This window comes from Leptonychotes weddellii, chromosome 8 (genome assembly GCF_054177405.1).
Source record: "Leptonychotes weddellii isolate Sample4059 chromosome 8, ASM5417740v2, whole genome shotgun sequence".
NCBI lineage: Eukaryota > Metazoa > Chordata > Mammalia > Carnivora > Phocidae > Leptonychotes > Leptonychotes weddellii.
Window position 1 is genome coordinate 12,896,053 of NC_138376.1, and position 24,918 is coordinate 12,920,970.

At 43.2% G+C, this 24,918-nt stretch overlaps 1 protein-coding gene across 2 annotated transcripts in view; it reads left to right on the forward strand.

The window, feature by feature from the left end:
* ADTRP (androgen dependent TFPI regulating protein) overlaps positions 1-13,907 on the forward strand; it is a 59,522-nt gene extending 45,615 nt beyond the window's left edge. For both annotated transcript variants that reach the window (XM_031033258.2, XM_006738037.3), the window contains 2 exons: positions 5,591-5,742; positions 11,811-13,907. In XM_031033258.2, the coding sequence (XP_030889118.1) occupies positions 5,591-5,742; positions 11,811-11,845 (187 nt within the window). In that variant the 3' untranslated portion in view covers positions 11,846-13,907. The remainder of the gene's footprint in view (positions 1-5,590; positions 5,743-11,810) is intronic.
* The last annotated feature ends 11,011 nt before the right edge of the window (positions 13,908-24,918 follow it).

Consider the following 24,918-nt stretch of genomic DNA (forward strand, 5'->3'; position numbering starts at 1 on the left):
TGCAGAAATTAGAAACAATACCAACCTGAAGAATGATACCTCGGTACCCACAGGACGGAGGGCAGCCCTGAGACACACTGTGGAAGGAACAGAACAGGTTTTATGGATTAATTGGCATGCCGTGGGCAAATGAGAAAGAAAAATCAAGGACAAGTCTATGAATTTTGGCCTGTTGGACTGGGAAGAGGGTGGTTGCACCTAAAAGAAGCAGAAAAATAGTTTGGGGGTATAAGTAAGAGACTCCATTTAAAATCCCATATCTGGGTCCCATTCTGGTTTAATTGGTTTGGCATATGTCCTGAGCATTGGGATTTTTAAAGCCCCCACAGCAATTCTAATCTTCTGCCAAGGTTGAGAACCACTTGCCTAGAGGAACTTCAGTTTGGACATTCAGACCTGGCCTTCCCAAGAGAGGTGGTACAGTGGAGATCCAGGGAGGGAACCCTCCTGGTGGGATGAGGTTGCTGAAGAGAGAGAGAGAGGGAAGGGGGGAGAGAGAGAGTGGGGGGGGAGAGAGAGGGAGGAGGAGAGAAGGAGGGGGAAGGGGGGAAGAGACGGGGGAGAAGGGGGAGACAGGGAGAGACAGAGAGAAGTGGAAAGTGAATGCAGGGGCAGTGCCCTCATCTAAGGGGCAAGAGGGGCAAGGGGGCAACCAAGTAGCAAAAAATGATCAGATCGTAGAAAACAGAAAAGGTCCAGGAGTTATCTTTGTAGCCTAAAGCTGGCGGTGTCTTCGACGTGCCATTGCTCATGTGTGACTGGGAGCTCTTTGCAGGGAGGAGTACAAAGCTTGGGAGGGCAGGTGAGCAGAGGGGTGACGTGGGGGTGCATTGCAAAGGCAGCGGTAGGCCCAGTCCCCTACCTTAAGGAATCACCAGGTCCCAGCCATTGCTGCCGACGTTTTCATTGTAGGAAGTCTGCTAACTTGTTGCATTTATTGACAAAATGTGAATCCAGGTTGTGTTTGTCTTCTGGCCTCAGATGCAACTGTGACCATCGTACATGCTTCTGTAGGAAGTCAGCATGAAAATACGGGGCCAGAGGGTCCTTTAATTCTATTATTCTGCTGGGCTAGGGAGATACAGCATGAGTGTTAGCACTTGGCAGTATATGCAGAAAGCCCACCAAACCCCTTGTTATTTACTAGTCCCTAACCCACAGACTTCCACTGTTGCTGTACTGTAAGACACAGAAATTACAAATTTTATGATAACCATTGGATGCTACAAGAATTAGGAGGAGAAAACTATAAAACATTAATTTTGGGCTGCCAATCTGTGCCCGCCCAGCCTGACTCACATAGATTCACATGGCAGACAGCTCTAGAAGGACATATAAAATTGCTCTCTAGGGGAACTGAGGGACAGAATTATTGGCCTCTTCAAAGTATTAATGAAGTGAGCAATAGATTAAGTAGAATTTGGAAGGCCATGGGTCCATCTCCTGGGTTTCAGAGGCTGCGGTGTTCTCGGTGGATCAAGCAGCTGAGAGCTGTGTATGGTAGCCATGGTGAACAGCAGTTAAAGGGAACCATAGGTGCTGGTAGAACCGTCCCAAAGAGCCATCCATTTAAACATCTACAGAACTTGCCATCTTCCTGGCACTTGGAGAACAGATGTGCATGATCAATACGACCCCTGTCCCATGAGTAAATTCATGCTGAAGGAAGTATGTGTCATAAGAACCCAACCGAATGAGGGTTACAGGACCTTTGGGAAATCTTTTCTAGAGACATTGACTTTTTTTTTTATTATTATGTTATGTTAATCACCATACATTACATCATTAGTTTTTGATGTAGAGACATTGACTTTTAAGCTGAGACTTGAAGCATGAGTCTGGTCCCACCAGGCACAGAGCAAGGAGAAGTGGGTCTTGGGAAGTGAAACAGTCAGAGGTGTTCCAAGCAGAGACAACAGCATGAGTGAAGGCCCAGAGCTGAAGAGATGGGTTCATTTAAGAAACATAGAAGGATCCAACATGGATGGGCTGTAGATCTGAAGGCGGAAAGGGGGACAGGGCAAGGCCAGGTAGGCTGGGTATTTTCCTAAGGCATTAGTGGGGATCCCCTGGAGGCAGGGGAGTGCCATGAGCAGATTTCTCTTTTGGAAAGATTGCCAGATTAATAGTAGCCTGTGGTATGGAAAGTGGATTGAAGGGTGCAAGAAAGCCCAGCAAGTAGACAATTATAGAAACCCTTAGAGATGAAGAAGCCTGGAGTGGGGTGCAGTGGACAAACATTTAGATGTGGTTTCATGGGATCCTACATGGGGCTGGGGAAGAACTGACATTGACTAAGATCCCCCCTTGCTCATGCTCTCTCTCTCAAAAAAATAAACAAATAAATCTTAAAAAAAATAAAAAGATGTGACCCACCTGAGTATGAGCATCTCCTCACCCAGGCCTCTCACTGGCTGCCCCTCATTAAATAATTGCACTCTTGTCTGATACCATTATTTGTTTTTATTACTTTTTCGCTGATACTTAACACACCTATAACTTTCTCTGCACTTTTTCTGTAAAACTACAGACTTCATTAACTTACCTCAGGAACTTTCCTTTGTGGAACCTTATGCTGAAGGAAACAAAAATGAAGTAAACAAAGAGAAACTTTCCAGGCCTCTAGGGGAATGTCCTTATTTGCCGACTATCTTATATAAATGGGCATGGAAACTAGGAAGCCCTAATTTCTAGTATATAAAGTAAACAAAGTGAGCTAATTAAAACAATCCATTTGGAGTGCATTCACATCTCCTTGTTAACCCCAAATTCTTAGCCCTAGCTCCTTGGGGATTTACTTTCTGTCCCTTATACCTTTCTTGGCCTGTCCTGAGAAGCAGCCATGCAAGAGACATGTGCTATGGATATCCTTCCGATGTACATGCCCATGGAATGCGCATCTCACAGAATTCCAATGTTGATCAGAATAAGGTAAGGGAGCAAAATTTCCACCCAAAATGAGTCTCTTTGGCATGAGGACTATTTTAGACTCATTATTTTTAAGAAACAGAAGGCTCAGAAAGAAACTTTGACCTTCCCCCAATTGCCAAAAAGAATTTAGATGGGGTTCTGCCCCAGGAACATAGGTATCACCATAGATAAGCACAGTGAAATATGAAGTAGGTGAGGTAGACAGGGAGGAACCTAGCAGAGTCTGTTTAAAGATTTTCTTTCTTTATTTATTTAGAGTGTGTGTGGGGTGGGGAGGGGCAGAGGGAGAGAAAGAGAGAAAGAATCTCAAGCAGGCTCCATGCCTAACATGGAGCCCAGTGCAGGGCTCTATCTCAAGACCTTGAGATCATGACCTGAGCCGAAATCAAGACTCAGATGCTTAACCAACTGAGCCACCCAGGTGCCCCGAAAATCTGTACACATGAAACAGGAAATCCCCATTCCTTCCTTCCCACAAGCCCTGACAGCCCCCATTCTACTTTCTATCTCTATGAATTTGATGACTTTAGGTACCTCATATAGGTGGAATCAGATAATATTTGTCTTTTTGTGGCTGGCTAATTTCATTTAACATAACATCCTCAATGTTCATTCATGTTGTAGCATGTGTCAGAATTTCCTTCTTTTTTAAGGCTTAATGATATTCCATTGCATATTTATACCACATTTTATGTATCAGTTCATCCATGGATGGACACTTGGTGCTTCCATGTTTTCACTATTGAGAATAATGCTATCAACACAGTACAAATATCTCTTTGAGTTCTTGCTTTCAATTCTTTTGGGTATATACAGGGAAGTAGAATTGCTAGATCATATGGTAATTCTATGTTTAATTTTTTGAGTAACTGCCACACTGTTTTCCATAGCAGTTAAACTGTTTTGTGTACCTACCAATGGTGCATAAGGATTCCAATTTCTCCACAGCCTCTCCAACACTTGATATTAGCCATCCTAATGGGTGTGAAGTGGTATCTCTTTATAGTTTTGATTTGCAGTTCCCTAATAATAAGTGATGTTGAGTATCTTTTCAGGTGTGTGTTGGCCATTTGTTTGTCTTCTTTGGAAAGATGTCTATTGAGTCTCTTGTCCATTTTTAATTGGGTTGTTGGGTTTTTTTCTTGCTGTTGTTGAGTTGGAGGAGTTCTTTGTATATTATGGATATTAATCCTCTACCAGGTATATGATTTGAAAATATTTTTTCCCATTACATAGGTTTCCTTTTTAATTTTTTGACTATGTCCTTTGATATACAGAGTTGGCGTCTTAAACTTCATACCATTGGTGACTCTCTTGCCTCACTCCAGTCCTGACCCTCATACTAGTCCTTGTCTCTTCCACGAACATTTGACAAATTTCAAGTATTTGAAATAACCAAAAGCACACTTGGATTTCTGAAAGTTTAATTAGGCTCAGAATTTTATTCTTCCTTCTGAACTCTTTTGATAACCCGAGGTATCCAAATTTGAATGTTGTTTCTGAAGCATGACCTAACCTATCCTAATTGTTACAAGAGATAAGGAGCCTCAAAGAAAGGTTGCTAGGACCCCTCTGTGCCATCCCTAAGAAGAGAGAAGCTTTAGAACTCTTATTAAATGATCACAATGGGCCAGGCACTACTTTATTTTACATGTGTTAACTCCCTTAATCTTGATGACAGCTTTATAATATGTATGCTGTGTGCACCCCCCACTTTTCACATGAAGGCAGGGGACAGAAGGGCTGAATAAACTGCTGAAGATAAGATAGCTAATAGGTGGCAGAACTAGGATTTGTATCACAGAAGGCTGGTTCCAGATTCTGTCCTCTTAACCAATTATAAACTTAGTTGATACATCATCTTCCCCATATTTAATTTTAAAAGTTATTTCAGATTTTGGCATCTTCCAGTGCAGTTGGTTTCCAGCATGCTGCATTTGCAGGCTTTGCTTAGACATCGTGGCTCCTCTCCTAGCATTTCTTTTCCTTCTCTTGGCTTCCAGAAATGACTTCTATGCTATCCTCACATGAGCAAGATCTGAGCCTCCTGTAAATCCATCCTTTCCTACTGAACACTTTATCCACGGCTATATTCATGAGCTGAAATCAGGGCCGACAGTTAAACCCCTCCTACCTCTAAGAGGCATATTGTAATAAAGCAATAATGCTCAATCTCTGTCCCTCCTACTCCAACAGACTCAGAGGGCTAATGAAAAGCTACACCTGACTCTTAGGTACAGAAAAGCAAACCCCACTTTTCTGGCTGAGAGCCAGCGAATGATGCCATCTTAGCAGGTTCAATGTCTCAGCAGGTCATACCTCTCAGGGAAAGGAATAATTCATGTCCTCACATACTCTCTTTGGCTGATGATGTGTTTGATGTTCTCCCATATTCTTTCACCAACATTGAATTTTAATGGATTAGGTAAAATAGCCAAGCCCAGCTTATGAAATAGGATGTCTCTTTGAATCAAATCTATTTATCCAGAAAAGAATCACTTCTGTAGGTTTGTGGAACACCTCAGCTGTTGACAAATGATCCCCATGGCTTCTTTTCATCTGCTTGGGCTCCAAAACCCCACTGATCTTGAGGATAAAATGACTCCACCACCAAGTCACCCCCACCATCCTAATTATTGTGACTTGTCATTTTCTGCAGGGTCCTATGGATCTACTCTGAGACGGGTACTTGGGTGTATCCTGTGTTTGCCAAACTCAGCCCGGTGGGTCTAACAGCCTTCTTCTCTCTCAGCTACATCTTTAGTGCCGGCATCTATCTACTTGGAGAGAAGCTCAACCACTGGAAATGGGGTCAGTTTGTTTCTCTTTTACCTACAGAAACATGCCTTCCTTATACTTTTTCCACTCCTCCTGGAAACAGGAGGAACTAGTCCAAGAGCAGAAGTCAATGATGCTTAACGCCTTTGTTCAAAGGATTCAGACAGGTCCTCCCAAAGTAGGCTAAGGGAAAGCCTGGGGGAAGTTTGAATTTTCTCAAAGGATCCCATCAAATTATCTCTCCTCCTCCCCCAAACGACACCTCATTTAATTTCAAGGCTAAAAATAATCTTGTTTAGCGAGCTCAGGACCCAGAGAGCAAGGTGTCATCATCCCCAGCATGAAAAAAAATGAACTCAGATTCTTCCTCCCATAAGTGAGGGACTAAGGGATACAAGCTGTTACATGTCAAGGTTTCCTTTTTTGAAGGATAGGGATCCAGATGATCCTCTTTGTTCTTCCAACATCAGCAGTGCCTTCCCAGATGCTCTCCCATCCTTCTGCCATTAGGTTGCTTCTCAACCCTTAGTAAAACTTTTACCAGACAAAATCACATCCTATACTTGAGATGGGAATTCTCATTTAAACAGGGTCTTGGGCAAAGTGAATATGTCAGCAAACAAAGCTTTCTAATTATAGGTAGCTGGAACCATGTTGCTTCTTAAAAACAACAACAAAAAACAAACAAACAAAAAAACAAAAAAAGCTTAACTCAGATGATTTTAAAATGGAAGATTTTATTCTCCTCCTTGCTTCTCCTACCACCCCCACCCCCAGAATATTATTTTGTTGGAAAAGTAACCATCAAAAAGTCAGGTTGCAAAATAATCATGATTTTTCCCTCCCCAAAGGGAAGCGCAGGAAGCATAGCCTGCTTTTGTATATGAGGAAGCAAGATCAACATACAGTCCCCCACGTCACATGCCCACATGCCATTCTGTTCTATCAAAATAGAAACGGCCCAAGTGGCATCTTCTGCCCAATCTATGAACTGGTGTGAAAACACAAGCCCATGTACCCAAAACAACAACAACAACAACAACAACAAAAAAAACCAACAACAACAACAACAAAAACCATGACAGTTTCATAAGAGTGTATATTTCTGAGAGGAAAATGAGACCCTGGAGAAATAAGCATGCCACTTGGCTTTTTCATATGTTTTCTACTCTTGGAGAATGTAACTGGTTGGGGAAATCTCAAAGGCACTATCCTTGAAAGCAAACACTTAAAACACGGAATACTAAAATTTACTCCCAAAATCAGAATTCCAAATCACAGGAAGTTATCCAGAGCAGAGAAAAAAAAATGTGTTGACATTTCAGATGTGTTGACATCTAATTCTAACTAGTTTGGCTCCTTGAAGTTCTTGGTAAGGTTTTTGATGCCTTCCCCAAATCTATATTAAAAAAAGGAAGAAACTAATCCATTGGAAATTTGCAGAGAAAAATGTGATTATTCAGAGCTTACAGAACAATAACTTTTTTAACAATTGTATTGAATTCAATAATGATTAACTTCTAAGTTGTTACTCTACAGTGACTTTAAGACGTCCGCTGAATTAAAAAAATTTTCACCAAATTTAATATTATTTTCAGCACAAAGCTCTTTTAAATAACCTTCATTGGTTAAGAGCTACATCCAATTTTTCACTACATTTAGGTCCCAATGAGCAAATAGGCTAGCATCAACATGTGGACCCACACACGTGCACATGCGAACATTCCTGTGAGTGACAGACACACACGTAGGTGGCCATGCATTCCTCTCCTCCGTCTAGATTTTTAAATCCTTAAAGAATAGACTGGGCCAAAAGTCTTATATAGCATCAGAATAGGATCATAAATGGGTTAAGTTCTAAACAGATCATAATTACAAATGGTCTAGTAAAAATTAAAAGAGAAATCAGATCACTTAACATCCCAGTTGCAGTGAACATTTTAAATTGCGTAAAACTAAACAGAGCTATCTATGTGAGCACATTTTCCCATGTCTTATTTTGCTTAAAACACTTAAAGCCTTCCCCAGTTTACAGATGAAAGTCCAAACTCTTGGAATGACACTCGAGGGGCTCTGTGAACCAGTCCCTGCCGTGGCTTTTGATCTCCATTGTCTAAATGTGTGCTCCAGCAGAACCATCAAATTACTCGTTTTCTTTACACATTGATGTTGTTCCTCCCCACCATGGGCTTCAGTCTCTCACATCCCCCAGTCTTTGCCTGTCTCACACCATCAACTCACCTCTTCCAGGAAGCCTTCTATGGTCTGTATGGAGATATGTTTTTACACAAGACTCTGAGTTCTGTAAGGGTTAGGAGTGTGTCTTATCCATCTTTGACACTCCCCTTTCCATTAGCTTATTCAATCAATGCAGAAAGAAGATATCTAAGGGCTCTTTTCTTTAGGCATTAAATGGGACTTTGTACACAGGGCTTCGGGAGACAGTGGTCAAGGAGTGACTATAATGGTCGGAGATGAAAGTATTGGGCAGAGAGTTTAAGGAGCATAGATGGTGATGCTATGGTATACTGGTTGGAGAGCTGTTGAAAAAGAGATGCGTGTTAGGGCAGGCAGTGCAAAATATGGGGAAGGACACTGGAATAGAAATCAAGAAAACCAGGGTATGTCTCTCACCTGGCTACAAACCAACCACGGAAGCTGTGTCAAAACACTTCAACTTTTCAGTGATGGGATGACCTCTAAGTCAGGTGACCACCTGTGCCAGTCTGCCTAGGACATTCCTGGTGAATGCTGGACATGCGAGTGTGCACGTAGTTTAGCATTGTCAAGGCATGGACATTCAATCGTGTGCTCCCTCTCTCCCTCCCTCCCTCTCTTCCTCTTTTCCTTTCTCTTTTTCTCCTTTTTCTTTCTCTTTTTCTCCTTCTCTTTTCCTTCCTTCCTTCCTTCCTTCCTTCCTTCCTTCCTTCCTTCCTCTCTTTCTCTCTTTTCCTTAATAAGACACAACAATGCTGACATCAAGACATGAGTTCCTCAGAAAAAGAAACACAACCCACAGGATATATCAGGCACAAAAAGAGGTAAGCGCCAGGCCCCCATGGCAGGGCCTCTTCTGGGTGGGTGTGGCTGGAGAGGCAATCAACTTATCTCTGGCCCACTACCCCTTTGCTAACATTCCTGAGGGACATGTGCCGAGAGTCAGGCTAACCTTTGTCAGGGCCTGCGACCATAAATCCTTTCCACCCTAAGTAGAGTTCATCAGATGAAAATTCAAGTCTAACCAAGTGACTTTGTGTCTATGGCTTGGACAGGAGGACATTAAAACCTTCCTTTAACACTATTTTCTGTAGACCAGATTTTTTTTAAAGGGAGATTTTATTGCTGAAAGCTGCTTAGAGGCCACCTAGTCTACCTCTTTGGTTTTACCCATGAAGCAATTTAAGTTTTTTTCTGCCTTGCACATTGTCCCTGATCATTTCATAACAAAAGACTCTTATCAGGAGATGACTCCACGTGTATTTCTAAAGCACGGTCCTACAGGAGCAGCATTTGGTCAATAACAGAAATATATCTCCTTTTTGCCTTTCTTGTCCTAATTTCATCTCTCTTAGCTCAGAGTCCACATTGGATTATTGCTTCTCCTTTCACTGCCTCTCTTCCCACAAGGATTTCTCCAGCCAGAACCTCAGCTCCATCTCCTTCCTGCTACGTCTGCACTGAAACTTTTACTCATTCATGTTCAAACCTCATTCTTCTAACACCTCCTATCTCCCCAACCATCTGCCTTCTCACCCTTTTCCAAGCCAACCCGTGGAAACTAGGCAAATGTTCTTCAAATTTTCAGTTCAAAGTCTAGCAGCAGTAGCTTTTTTGATTGTAGATACAGAGGTGTAAATCTTTGTGAATAAAATGTTTTTACTTACTCTGTTTTCTGACTATTGGAATAATAAGGAATATAATTACATATGGTATCCATAGTGATGTTGATTAAAAGAATGAGTTTGGGTTTTGTTGTTGTTTTTTTTTTGCCATGACAGCAGAAAACGTTTGGATCTTACACAAGACAAACATTAAATGTTTGGCCTAAAATATCTTTATTCCTTGGTACTATCTAACAGAGGATAAAGAAAGGACTAAAATGAATGACGGGTGGACTTAGCTCCCTAACTGCCAACTAGGAGGCATTCCTAGGGAGAAATTGCCCTGCCATGCAGGAAAGAGGGATAACGAACAACGTTATTTCCCAGTCAGAATATGAAATCCATGTTGTGAACTTTGAGTAAGATAAGAAGATCTATTACTAAGTCAACAACTCCCAATCTCCAGCCATGTATTGTGGAATCAGAGTCAGAGATAAATTCTGAGGACTCAGAGAAGCCTAGAGACTGCTCAGCTCCAGAATTCGGGACTAAGGACCCACCTCACACCTGCTAGAAACAAAAAGAAAAATATGATTTCTGTGATGTTCACACCACGTAAGTCACTACAGAAGAAATGACTGTTGGAAGTCCCAGAGACACATTTTGGGACGATTTCTTCTCCAACATATTTGTGGGTCTATGGCAATGTCTTAGTGCTCTGTCTAGCTGCTTAGTGTTGGATGCGGGAGACTCTGATCCCGGGGAAGGAGTCACCTGCTCTCCTCCCACAAAGGAACTTCCTGCCATCACTCCCGCTCCTGGGCTCGTTCTCTCTAAGCCTTTCGGTATCTGTTGTGTTTCTTCAATGGAGAAGGACTCTCCAATCCTGGGCACCTGGGTTGAAGGATGTGGTTATGATTACAGTTACACTCGAGGGGTTGGGGTTGGTAAGCGGGTTTTAGGAGCCTTCAGAGGGACTGCAGGGGCAACTAAGTTGAGAAGTTTACGTTGCTCAAGCTCTTGAACATGAAGGAATTAATGCGTCATTTGGCTGACAAAGGATTTATTATGGGCAAAGAGTGTATGCTTTAGAAAAAAGAAGGTTCTGGGTTTGTACTTAGAGACCTAACATACAGAAGACCTGATGGGGGAGGAGAGAATCCACATCAAAAATGAAAAATAAGTGAGAGCATAAATGAAAACGACATGAAGCCTATAAAGCTGGATAACTTAGTAAGGCTTCCCTGGAGTGAGTGAGGATATCTGGATTGATGAGTAGAAGAAGAAGGAGAGAGAGGACTATCCTTAAAAATGTTGAGAGACATGAATATAGGATGGCCCCAAGGGCTGTGTGATTAGGAGTCGGCTCTCCTCGAAAATCAGGGTGATGAAGGAGACCTCAAGTCATCAGTAACTATAGCCTATGAGAAGTGGAATTCTAGCAAAATAAAATTAGTAAAAGACATTGAAGGGCATAACTGATGGACGGGGGTGGGATTTGAAGGGTGAAGCATGAAAGTAGAAGCATGAGGTTGCTGTGGCACCGAGCCAGAACTAACAGGCCTCTGGAATGGGCAAGGAGAGGCTGATTTGAGAAAAGTTTTCAAAGTAGGACTGATAACATTTACAAGTGGGAAGGATAATGCACTAATGAAGTGTTAGAAATTTCAGAGCTTATGCAAAGATTTATGATCAATAAATAGAGAGGTACCAACTTGTTGGCTGAATGAAGTCATTCTAGAAATCTAGGGCTATAATTTCAGCAGAAGAAAACCCTTCTAATGAGCTTACTAAAATCTAATCAATATGCCAGTACTCCTCCATTCAGGCTGTTATGTTGATTTGGGGAGAGGTCACGGGATGAACCCTAATTAGGTGAATCTCCACTCTTCTCTTTCTTCTCTAATTTGATGTCTCTTCATCTCCATTTGCACAATCTCAGAGTTTGTTGATGGATTGTGTGTAGCCTGTAAACGCTTGGCCAAAAACAACCTCAATCAGTGGCTCACATTTGACCTGCAGAACCCCGTGAAGGCAAATGGCACCATTGGTCAACAGGCTAGCTGTGAGCCAAGAACCAAGTGGAAACAACAGAGTTGCTTCTTGTCCTTTCTGCAGAGATGCTAGGTTTTCAGAACTCTGCAAAGTACATCTTCTTGCCTTGGGCTAAATGTCCTTGACTTTCTACTGTCCCAAGTCAGGGTGAATGTCTACCCTCACAAGAATACCCATTAGGGAAACCCTGAAGTCTGATGTCTCTCTCTGTTCTTCATCATACAGGTGACACGATGCAGCCAAGGAAAAAGAGGAAGTGATCACAGGCTGTTTTCCAAGAACAAAGGAGGAAGAAAACATGAGAGTTTTTTTTCTTTTCTTTTTTTTTTTCTGGTTGGGGAGGTGGTGGAGCAATATAGGAAGGTAGAAAGGACAGGGAATGATATCTAAATTTAATAAGAGGGTTTGTGAAGGTAGCTTAATTTGGGGACTCTTCGGTTTTTTGCAAGGTTTACTGGACATGCCAAAAACAACTGTTGTCTCAGAATCTGTTACCTTCGTCTGGCCTCTGTGGTCAAAATCTGGCCAAAGGCCAAGGAAACTCACATAACTCAGCTTTAGAGAATGTTTAGAGAGAGAAAGGGATTTGGGATCACCAAAACTCTTCACTTTACAGAGGAGGGTGTTGAGGACCTAGCTGAGAAGTAATCTGCATGAGGGCCAAAGAACTAGTGTCACAACCAAGATAATAGCATTTGTCCCCCAGATCTTCTAACTCCCAGTCTTGTGCCATTTTGAATGACCCTAACTTTCCTAAAAATAAGTATTTTTGTCAACTAGCTATTTTCATGGACTGCTCATTGATTTTGTTTTCCTCAGTCTAGATAGAGATGTAGGGAGATGGGTGCTACCAAAGTCATCTGTCCACCTGATAAGAGAGCAGATTAACTGGGGCAATGAGAAAGTAAGTTTTAAAAAATATGGGGCAATTTGCCCCTCTTGTGAGCAAGCATTCGGCGCAGGTCCAAATATGGGGCTTCGCAACATCGCCATCAAAATCTCTTCCATTCGAATATTGCTTCGTTCATCAAATAAATGTACATCTTACCTGGGGAGTAAGTGATGGGATGTGACATGGCCCTGAGGACCCCCAAGAATGCTTTGGCACAAATCACTTTGCTGAGTTAGCTTATGGTTTAACAAAGCTGATGGCTAGGTGATTAACAAGCACATTCACGAACCCTGCTTTGATCTTCCTAGTGAGTTTTTCTGGGTCTTTATTTACAGGCACATTTTGTAAAGAACACAGATGATAAGGGTCTACTAGTGGGTAAGCATGGAGTCTAGCAGTGCTTCACCAGGTCCATGTGGGCTGGGTGTGGACAGCAGAGTAAATTGTACTTGGGTTTCCCAACCTAGCACCATTCAGGAGAAATCTGGTAAAAATGGGTACATGTTGGTAAAAATTATTCCTAGAACCACATCAAACCTTGATGGCTCTATGACTGGCCACTGTGCCATATCTATTCCAAGACCAGAAAACCTCAGAAATACCAAAAATGGTCTTGAGTTAGAGAAGAGGGCAGACTGCCACAACACGCAGGCAGCCCCGGGAAGCCTAGAACAGGCACCAAGAAACCTGCTGTCTTCCTAATCCTTTATCTACTAATATATAAATATGGGCCGCCAGTCTTTTTTGGATTGAACTGGGAACTCTATATCTGCTGCTGCTTGAGTGCTCGGAGCACCTGGTCTCAGAAGAAGCCCAGAAGCAGTTGTCACAGTGGAAATTCCCCAAATGCGAAGCCGGCAGGGGATCACCTAAATTTTCCACACCCCAAAGATGACTGGGGCTGCATACTTCTCAGAGTGATAGTAAGCTCTTGGCTTGGATGAGCCTGCTGAATTCTATTTGTGGCTTCACTGTCCCTGGGACCAAATTAAACCTTGATTTCTGTATGACTGACCATGATGCAGGATCCATTCCAGTGCCAGAAATACCTGAGAACCGCCTCCCATTGAGCAAATATACAGGAGCACCTCCTGGCTCCCCTTGCTGCTAGAGCTTAAGAAAGGAGAAGCAACAAAACACCTGCAACAAACACGAAATACTCTAAATAAACATTCATTAAGAGGTTTGTAGGATTTGCTGCCTACAGAAGGCTAGGTCCTTAGTGGTTAGAAGATAACACCAACCACATGGGGAGAGAATCAGCAATAATATTTGTGTAGGGTCTTGTAATTGACAAACTCACTCACCCCCATGATCTCGTTTTATCCTCATGAGAATCTTTTAAGTAGAAAATGTTATCGCCTCCTCATTTTCCAAATGAAGAAACTGAGTTTCTGATATTGGTGTGCCAATAAATGTTTAAAAACCAACTCACCAGAAAAAGGAAAATTGTAAGGCCCCTATTTATAGTGATTGCCCATTCCGTGGTGGGAACACTCCACCACAACCTTTTTCAAGCTACCAACAGGCCACTGAAGGCAGAGCTGGGAAGAGATATGCATAACTATTTGGTCCTCGAAAGGACCACAGGAGTTAGCTCTGGTATGTCACTGGTCCAAGGTCACATGCGTGGTCAATTCCTAAGGCCATCTTCCTATCTCTTGATTATAGAGTATAGCAGTAACTGGCCATCTGAAAGCTTTTACTTAACAAAGCAAAAATGTGTGTATATCTGCAAGGCTGGACCGAAGATGGTGGTCAGGGGATGCCAACTTGATGGAAACTCTCATCCACAGAGGCAGAGAGAGGAGCACCTCCAATGCCTCGTGGATTGGTCCATACGTTCTAGCGTTGCTATCTCACATGTAACATCAATTTTCAACTTGGGGTGAAGACTTACCCTGTTTGCCTAAACAATCCATTAGCCCCATCCTCTCCTCAAATGGGTCATGCATTTCTCAAGCTATTTTCAGCTCCTCTGCACCTACTCGCTTGCAATACTTGTCATAACAGGAAGTTAGTTGCATATACTGTAATCCCCAAACACGTGGCGCCTGCACGCGGGGAGTGGGAGGGGGCCAAGGGAGGAGTGGGGAGGCCAGGCTTCCCAGAAGGCCACCTGGCTGAGCCCTGAACCCATCCCAGGTCTGGGCCTCTCCCTCCCGGACCCAAGTGTCAGAAACCAGAATCCTTACCCAGACATTGTTTTCCTCTCTCATGCAGTTGGTGGCTCTTTTTCTTTTCTTTTCTTTTCTTTTTTTTTTAATAAAGCACTTGAGTAGGCAGCAAAGCCAGTCAGAACTGTTTATTTATAGCTGTGCATTTTCAATGCTGTATAAATTAGAAATCATTGCTGAATGAGGCCCGCGCCCACTCACACACGCAGGGCTGCTACCCGCGGTCCTTTCACACAGTTTGGCTGTACAGTCTAAAATGGGAGAAAATGACATGCTCCGAGTCAAATGACAAAGTCACAGCTAAACTGCAAAGCAGAAAACCAGCAATTATTTTTCCTCAGCACAATGTGGGGAGTACGACAGGTGCAATTATCCAATATTATTTAACAGCACCAGTTTGTGGTGTAGGGAGAAAATAAAGGTTTCCGTGTCTCAGAGAGGAAAAAAGAGAGAGAGAGAGAAAGAACCTGCCTCCCAGCTCCTGTTTCTGTGGATTAAGCTGTGTTATGTAAATTGTAACTGGCCAGGATTCCAAAAAGAGAAAGGAGAAGCACCTGGCTCCCTCGCCCTTCCTCCCCAGAAGCTCACAACCTGTGTCATCAGGGACTTCTGAGAAAAAGCCCCTCACCTTGGGGACCCTGACTGTCCTCCTCTGTGGCAGCAATTCTGGATAAGACTGTGGGCCAGGCCAGATTTGCAGAGGTCCCATCCCTTAGACTATGGAAACCCTCTCCTGCACTGGCTCTCCCCCTCTCCCACGGCTGCAGATGGGGTAAAAGAGCAGGTGACCCACAGGGAATAATTTTCATCCTCTTAAGTACCCCTTGTTTTGGCCTCCAGCATGATTTTATTCCTATTTCCATTAAACTGCTCTCCCTCCCTGAAAAGACTGCTGTTTGTCCAGCAACTGTTACATAAACAAGTTGTTCTTCGTGGCTTCTGACTTTCCTGGGCGCCACTTCCCAGTCTTCTACAAAGTTCCCTCTAGCTCTCTGAGGCACAAGACTCATTCCCTTCTCTACACCCCAGAGCGGGCCATACCTGTCCCACCCAGCTTTGCATCTCTGTCCGTCATCCAGCCTCTTGGCTTCTGCTCCCATAGCAGTTGGGAAGCTGGAAAGAACATGAGCTTAAGAACCACAGCAGATCTGAATTCAACCTGACTCCACCCCTTGCTACGTAATTAGAACCTGGCGAAAAGAGTTTACTTTTCTGAGGCTTGGTTCTTTAAAGTCACATGATAATACCTACCATGAGTAAATAAGATTATTTAAAGGAGTGGTGGCATCCAAGATTCTCCATTCCACCCTGCTTGACTGCAAGCTCACTGAGACCAGGGGCTACGTCGAGTTGTCTGTATCCCCAACAAGGCCTAGCTCTACACCGTGACAGAGTACTGGAAATATGTACAGAGAATTGACTTAGGGGTTACTCACAGCTTCTTAATTCTATAGGCTTCATCACCAGTAATCTTACCCCTTTCCCAGAAGCTGAGATTGTCAACATGAGAGCCACCATTTCACTGAAGATACTCTCTCCATGTTAAATCCCAGAATCCTATTACCCGTGATGATCAGGTTATAGTTTCGTGGGACCTAGCAGTGGAAAGCACATTGACAGAATGGAGCATAGTGCAAATAAATTTTGATAAAGAGGAAAAGCAGCTGAGGAATGGCCTGGAGAATAAAGATTGCATGCAGGTGGAGCTCCAGATTGGACGACTGGATAGCCCTGATTACCCCAAAGAGCGCCTACAGGGTACTGATCCAAATCAGGAAGACTGATCCCCAAAAGAGAAGTGCGGGCAGGGGGAGCACTGAAGACAAATCCCGTTTACATCAGAACTTATTTTCTTTTAGGTTCCTGCTCTGCCCTTTCTTATCATCAAGGCTTGGTCTGGTCTGACTCTTACTTTTTCTTAACCGAGACTTCTTCAGCCACTTCCATGGTATGACTGGGACCATGGAAAGGGTCTCTGCTCTTACTGCCACTCCAAATATCTTACAAATGTACAAAAAATCCCTCACCATGGATAAAGTATTCCCCTGGACATGGAGAGACCCATTTAACACATAAATGAGAGAGGTGACCTGTTGACTTACACTCATTCGTATGCAATGATCAATGAAGGATATTTGATGACTTGAAAGCAAGTGTTTAATAGGGGAAAAGGTATGCTTAGCAGAGTGAAAATGAGGATATTGGAAAGAAAGAAAAAGGTTCAGAAAGGGTTAGCTGCAGACTCCAAAAACAAACCTTGCCTCGGTCACAATGTTTTTACCATGTGGGTGGCCAAGAGATAACTCCATCCCACTAGGGAGCTAATCCTTGGTCAGTGTACCCACAAAGAGAGCTAGACAGTGATCTTGGCCACTGGTGGGTCAACAAAATTCTGCATGCCTTTGGAGGAGTGGAAAGAGAAGGCACAGCTGTGACATGCCACTCTCGATGTTTCCAATCTTGACTGTCTGGCCGGCACTACAGGAATTTCAGTTTGCTCTAGAGCTGGGGAGAGAAGTTAGTGTTGGATTGTCACCATTCTTAAAAAGGAGAGGAGGCAGAGCAAAGAAAAAAAAAATGGATTCCATTGGCTCTTGAAGAGCTTCAGCTGGATTGAACTTCCCCAAGATCCCTTCTTGTTTTTTGTTTTTTGGGTTTTTTTAGATTTTATTTATTTGACAGAAAGAGAGAGAACACAAGCAGGGAGAACAGCAGAGGGAGAGGGAGAAGCAGACTCCCTGTTGAGCAGGGAGCCAGATGCGGGGCTCCATCCCAGGACCCTGGAATCATGACCTGAGCGGAAGTCAGTTGCTCAACCGACTGAGCCACCCAGGTGCCCCACCAAGATTCCTTCTTACCCACACATCTTGTCAACCAGTCCCAGAGCGCCTGAAGTGTTGAGGAGAAATGGAACACTTACTAAAGGTTCACCGAGCTGCTTTGAGGGCAGGCAGTATGACCTATTACCATTGTATCCCATACACAGAGCACAGTGCGTGATATACAGTAGACTTTAAATGCATATTTGACACTCAGATTTAGGTAACATGTTCAGTGCCTCCTGGTGGCATGGGAATTTAAATCTAGATCTATCCAACACAAATGCCCTTGTTCCCACTCCCCCAAAAGTTTTCCTGACTGATACCTCGGAAATACGCTTTACATCATGACTCTATAAAAACACATTCACACTTTTAATGTGTGTGATAGACCACTTTATTTTCTATCCTATTATTTTCCATTCTATTACCTGAAATATATTGTGACCATTACACTGATTTCTTAATCCAAGAGTAAGATTGCAACCTATAGGTTGAACAACATAGCACTCCACCGTACTGTAGGATTCATTCATTCATTCATTGAGCAAGTGCCTACTATGTGTATGGTCTGGGCCATATGCATGCGTGGCCTGAGGACAGAGACCCTGGTGGTCACCGCTCGGGCCATTTGCATTAGGGTTAGGAGTTTGCAGTCCTTCCTCCTGCAGCATCTGTGGGAACGTAGAAGAAAGCCTTGTTCTGCTCACTGTGTTACAGCTGCTCTGCTAGACTCAGCCCCTCTGAGATGCAGACAGGAAGAAGAGGAAAAGCATTTCCACTACAAGAGCTTACAAAACCTTCCGCTGAAGGCTTAAGTCTGGCCGGAGCTGATACATTTGGTGACACTGTAGGGATTTGTTTTCACTCAACACTTAATTTTATTAAGATTCAAACAATGAAGTTAGATGAAGTTGAGTTAAGAAAACAAATACTGTATGACTTTTACCTTGGCAGGAATTTGGTATGTGGTTCTGAAAACTCTCAATCTAAGATGTTGTGTTTTATTCCATTGGAAAATTTTCCTAAGTGTATTTTAAAATGCACTCACGTTGTCATTTTACATACATGTGTAATCTCAACTTTGCCAATGTGTAAAGTCACGTGGTTAGGTAAAATTATTTTTATTATAAAATAGATGGCATCGGTACTGCTTGCATTTTCTTCTGCTGGACGTGCGGCCATTTCGACCTTCTGGCACCCTCACATATCACCAAGAAAAAAGGAAGACGCCAAGAGATAGGTCTGCAGCCAATTCAGTCATTTCTCCCTGCTCAGCAGTGGGAAAGAAAAGACCTATTGCAAAATGTCCTTCCAACTCACAGATGAACTCTCGGGGGCCCACCTGGGAGCCATCTTAGACCCTAGGATTACTTAAAACAGGGATTACTTCCATGACTGCATTAACAACCATAAAGGGAGATTCCTGTGCACTCTAAGGGGTTTAATGAAAATGCTACATGCACATAAATCTTGGTCCTGTAGTTGCTTATTGGGAAAGAGCTTGAAAGCACAACTCCGTGATGGGGGTGCAGGGTCTCTGAAGATGAGAGCCAGCGAGGCTCTAGGCTATTTGTGTTGTGTACCTGCGATCTAAGGGCAGCCAGCTCTGCTCCCTGTTGGTGGGTGGAGATGCCAAGGGTGGGCAGCTTTGGATTTGACTTATTGCCTGACTGCCTCTCTCCTCGCCCCCTTCTCCACTCAACATTTGTCACTTCACTTCATCCCTCATACAGTCACCCTTGAAAGACCCTCCAGGTGCCAGTCAACATCAGGCTAGACGGTTTATCCAGTATCTGGATAATCCCAGTTAACATTTAGCCTAAACCATCACTAAATTTAATTATATTTATAATATAAATTCATTTATAGTTATAACAGTCTAGAAGTGGTAGAGCTATTATTATCTGTATTCATTTCCCAGGGCTAGCACAACAAAGGACCACAAACTAGGTGGCTAAAAAAAAAATAGTTTATCCTCTTAGAGTTCTGGAGGCTAGCAGCCTGAAGTTAAGGTGTCAGCAACACCATGCTCCCTTGGGAGGCTCTAGAGAAGAAGGCTTCCTTCTGATGGCCCCTGATAATCCTTGGTATGTGGCTGCACCACTCCAATCTCTGCTTCCATCTTCATATGACATTCTACCCTGTGTGTTTCTGTGTCTCTTACCATAGTAGGAATCTGAAATCTGTGTCCAAATCTGTCTCTCCTTTCTCTTTTAAAGACACCAGTCATTGCTTTTAGGGCTCCCCTAAGTCCAGAATTCATTCAAACCACCCCACCACAGAGATGTCCCCCATCCCCTAGTGCACCTTCCTTGGCTGCAGGGGCAGTGCCTAGGGGAGAAAGATATGGGGTCCCAGAGTTAAATCCACCTGCACCATGGAGATGCCAGGCTCTTCCCCCCACAATGGTAGAAGCAGGAAAAGGAATGGTTTTCTAGATCAGGCTTTTCAGTTGGAGGAATTAAAAAAGGAAGATTTGTTCCTAGTATACTCTGTTGGCCAGGAAACCTGTCCCCTCTCCTAGGGCAGGAACTCAAGGCCACGTGAGCCCATCTGTTTCCAGGCTTCTGAGATTTCTTTGTGTCCCCTTTGCTTTATAACCGCCCCCCTTTGATTTATGAGACTAGGGGAGATGATCACTTCTAATTTAACTTATCTGAAAGATGATCAATTAACTAATCACATCTGCAAAGATGCTATTTCTAAATAAGGTCACATTCTGAGGTTCCAGGTTGACATAAATATCGGGGGGAGGCTATTCAAGCCGGAACATTATCCTTATTTTACAAATGAGAGGATTGAGGGTCAGAGGTCATTGGATATCAGACTCCAGCTTTTAATGCTTCTTACTTGTCTGTCTTAATTTAAGCAATCACCAGTAAGTTATACTACAGGTAACTATACCACCTACTACACATGGCCATTTGCTGTTCCTCATCTCTAGTCCTCCTCACAGCCCCGAAAGGTAGACATTCTTATCTTAATGTTAAGGATAAAGAAACTAAGGCTCAGTGAGTTTGATGGGTTTTCCCAAGGAAGAATTACCCAGGAAGAATGGGGCCCAAGCCCACTCTGATCAGCTCGGATACCTGCCCCCTTTCTTTTATGTCCTGTGATCTCCCCCAAATCCTGCTTCTGTTTCCCTCATGATGTCTAGAAGATCAACTGTTCTTTCTGTCTCCTCAAGATCAAAATATTCAACATTTTCACTTTAAACCTTCTGAGGCAATATGGGAAGGGTGCAGGCCCCAAGAAAACCCTCTTTTCCATGCCTAGCAGCTTGAATGGCCCCCAAAATGGGTTAAGTGGACATTGAGCAGAGCCTCAAGGGGTGGGATGAGGAAGGAAATACAAAGTACTGCTGGAGGGGTCTAGCAGAGCTCTTCAGCCTTGCCTACTTATTTGGAGCCCTCAGGAGCTATAAAAACACTTATGCCCAGATCCCTTCTCCAGAGTTTCTGAATCCATCTGGGTTATAGATTAGGCATTGGGAGGTTTAAAAGCACCTCTAAGTCATTCCAGTGCACAGCGAAAGTTGGAAGCACTAATGTACAGGAATTCTCCTTGAACTTTCCTTGGACATGGCAGCAACTGAAGTCTGACTGAATATAATAAGTTTCGGTCATTTTGAACATCACCTGGAAGAGCCTTCTTTCCAAGCTGTCTCCTGGAGTCCAGCCATCCTAGTGCTCGGCAAAGCCGGTAACATGACTGACTGCCTGGTCCCTTTGGATGTAATGTTGAGAGAGGATGTGGGCCCAGGCTCTGGGGATGGTTCAGAGGCCTCTGCAGAACTTTGTGGTTAGGCGTTCTCACGTTTATCTCAGACCTCAATGCACTTCTTTCACAGTCAAAGAGCCCAGGTCACTGGGACATGTAGAGGCTCCTGTGGGAATTCTGCCAGTGGTCAGGCTTTGGACTGGAACTGTAGCATGACCTCTTCCCTGGGTCTCTGGCCTGCTGACCCACCCTGCAGACTTTGAACTTGCTAGCCTCCATGATAGCATGAGCCCATTACTTAAAATCCTCTCCCTCTAATGTATGGAAGTACACTCATACATATATGTACACACACACATGCACACAGACACATACAGCCTATTGGTTCTGTTTTCTGGAGAACCCTGACTCATGTGCTCTACCTTTCCTCTTCCCTGGCCTGGTTTCTTTTCTCTGGGTCTGCCTTCCAGCCCTGGCTCACGCCTACCCTCACTCACTCACTCACCCCTCTCTAAATCATTTGCATGCAGTCCCTCTGACTCATAGGCCTATAATAGCCCTCAGCTTCCATTTGCCAAACTCCCTCTCTTCCCTTCATTCAAGAATCTCCCGAAATCCCACATCATCCAATCAAGGAAACAACAGCCTATCCTCCCTCAGATGAGCCCATTCAGTGGAACAGATTTCAGAAAGAAAACCCTAGTGTTGGAGTGTTGCTTCGAAAATTACCTTGCAAGACTGTTCCACACATGACTTTAAGGGGAGATGGGGTTTCATAATCCTCTGCCTTAGATGGGACTGGGGCTGGACTCCCTGTGCACATCTGTACCTGGCACATCTTCCCATGTGCTAATGATCCTCGCAAGGCCGTGGTGTTTGGTGTGGCTTCCTGACTGAGCTGCTAAAGACCCCTGTCCTCCATGGTTATAGATCTTACAACCAGCCTCACACTACCATCCTGCTCAATGTTATCATTGCCTTCCAGGTGAATTGGGTGAGAAGGTGTGAAGGAGTCTGCGCAAACCCAGAAGCGTATGTCCTCTTGATCATGGGCCATTGTGCCTTCCTCCTGTGAGTAAGGATCATTATTATACAAGCTCAACGCATATGGTCAATACATAAAGTCCACAACAAGGAGCACAAGTACTGACTGGGTGGCTCATTAACCCCACCTGTGTTTACTGGCAGGCTGTCCCAGGGTCAGAGGTCATTAGTAGCTGGAATTGGAAGAGCAGCCATGGCCATACCAAGGCAGTTACTGCAAAAGACCTGCATGGGTCTCATCACTGTCTGCTATGTCCACTATGGTTAATGGACAGTTGGGAAGATGCTGGAGAGGGGCTTTGCACTGTTGCTCTAACCATCATTAAACCACATTCCCAGTAGACACTGTGGAGGTTATAGAACACACTGCCTTAAAGCCCCACCCAAGATCCCTTGAATGGCTTGGGGAGAGGGTGGTAGCCAGAGATAAAGGCCAAAGCCTGAGTCCATGTTACAGGGCACAATGCAGTGTCAAAAAGAGCATGAACTCTATAGGCAGGCAAAACCCAGTTAGTCCCATTTCCACAGCATTTACCATTCTGGGTGACTCATTCAACCTTCAGAGCTGGGCTTCCTCATCTATAAATTGAGGGTACAATACATACCCTGTGTTAGAGTCACTGTAATGGATGGATGGAATGTCATAATGGACCAAGAATACAGCCCAGTGTTTGGAAATCAATGAACATACATGTCCTTCTCTGCTCTCTTAACTCAAAGGCTCTATTAATCCAATGAAGGATATTTATAGGTTATATGTATGATCCTGGCAGATTCAGTGTTAAATCACAGAGGACAAAGCAGATGATGAGGGCACCCGGGGTCAGAAGATTTTAATGAAAGGGACACTAACTTATTGTCTGAGGGACTTCACAAAATGAACAGAAGGTCCCAATAATTCCCTGACTTCAAGTATAAATAAGAGACCATTACATATGACCCAGCAGAATAAAAATGGGAAAAGCGATGAAAAATTGTAAATGCATAGACTCTAGTAATTCTAGTTTTTAGAACCCTCTAGGTCTTCATAAAGCACTAAAATTTCAACAAACATCACTGCTTTAGATAGGTTTACATTAGGGGACACAGCCCATTACAACTTCTTCTTCTTGCCATCCAACATATGGGAAAATTCCAAGCAATCCTCGTGTTATAGGGTACTAGAGATAAATTCAGTTTTCAATTAACACAAGACAAGGATGCCATCCTTGACATTTGGAAATGTAGTCTTTAAAGCACATTTGCTGAGTTTCAATTCCCTCATCTTGTAATAAGATGACTTGGCAGGATGTCCTTACAATGGTAGTATAAATTTAATGGGGTGGGGGAGGATATTTATTCTCTGCTGGTCTTCAACTAGCATTTGTCTTTATCTCATGAATAATTCTTTTTTTTTTTTTTAAGATTTTATTTATTTATTTGAGACAGAGAGAATGAGAGACAGAGAGCATGAGAGGGAGGAGGGTCAGAGGGAGAAGCAGACTCCCTGCCGAGCAGGGAGCCCGATGCGGGACTGGATCCCGGGACTCCAGGATCATGACCTGAGCCGAAGGCAGTCGCTTAACCAACTGAGCCACCCAGGCGCCCTCTCATGAATAATTCTAAGCCTACAATTGAATGGAATGATGAGAGCCCTCTGCTGGCTAGACTGGCTTTCCCCCCTTTTTTAGAGATCATAAAACAAATTATCTTGTGTTTTGAAAGTTCTAAACCTTGTTCTAATTAGCAACTTGCTGCATAAACTTCATCTTTTCTCCACCTTGGCCCCTTCACCCTCAAGTAAAGAGATGGTAAAATATTTTCTTTTCAATCTCTTTGATGTCCACACTCTGCACAAATCTGGGCAATTATTTAATCTACCTTCTGAAAAGATGAAACACATTTTTACAAATTTCATTTTAAGACATTTATCTAACAAATATCTACTGAGTATCTAAAAAAGTCAAATACTATACAAGGTACTATAAGAGATACAAGGACATTTAAAGTATCATTTCTTTCTTTTTTTATTATGTTAATCAACATATCATTTCTAATTGCAAGAGGTTCATGGTACAGTATAGAAAAGAATAACCTTGAATTTTTAAAAATGTGGGGGGTTTTAAATAAAACGATAATTTTATTAACTACAGAAATTTCTTTTTTTAAATGCAATTAGCCAATATATAGTCCATCATTAGTTTCAGATGTAGAGTTCAATAATTTATCAGTTGCATATAACACCCAGTGCTCATCACATCACGTGCCCTCCCTAATGCCCATCACCCAGTTATCCCATCCCCCCACCCACCTCCCCTCCAGCAACCCTCAGTTTCTTTCCCATAGTTAAGAGTCTCTCATGGTTTTTCTCCCTCTCTGATGACTTCCTATCCAGTTTTCCCTTCCTTCCCCTATGGTCCTCTGCACTGTTTCTTACAGTCGCTGTATGAATGAAACCATATGATAATGGTCTTTCTCTGACTTATTTCGCTTAGTGTAATACCCTCCAGTTCCATCCATGTCCATGTAAATGGTAAGTATTCATCCTTTCTGATGGCTGAGTAATATTCCATTATATATATACACCACATCTTCTTTATCCATTCATCTGTTGAAGGACATCTGGGCTCTCTCCATAGTTTGGCTATTGTGGACATCATTGCTATAAACATCGGAGTGTGTGTGCTCCTTCATATCAC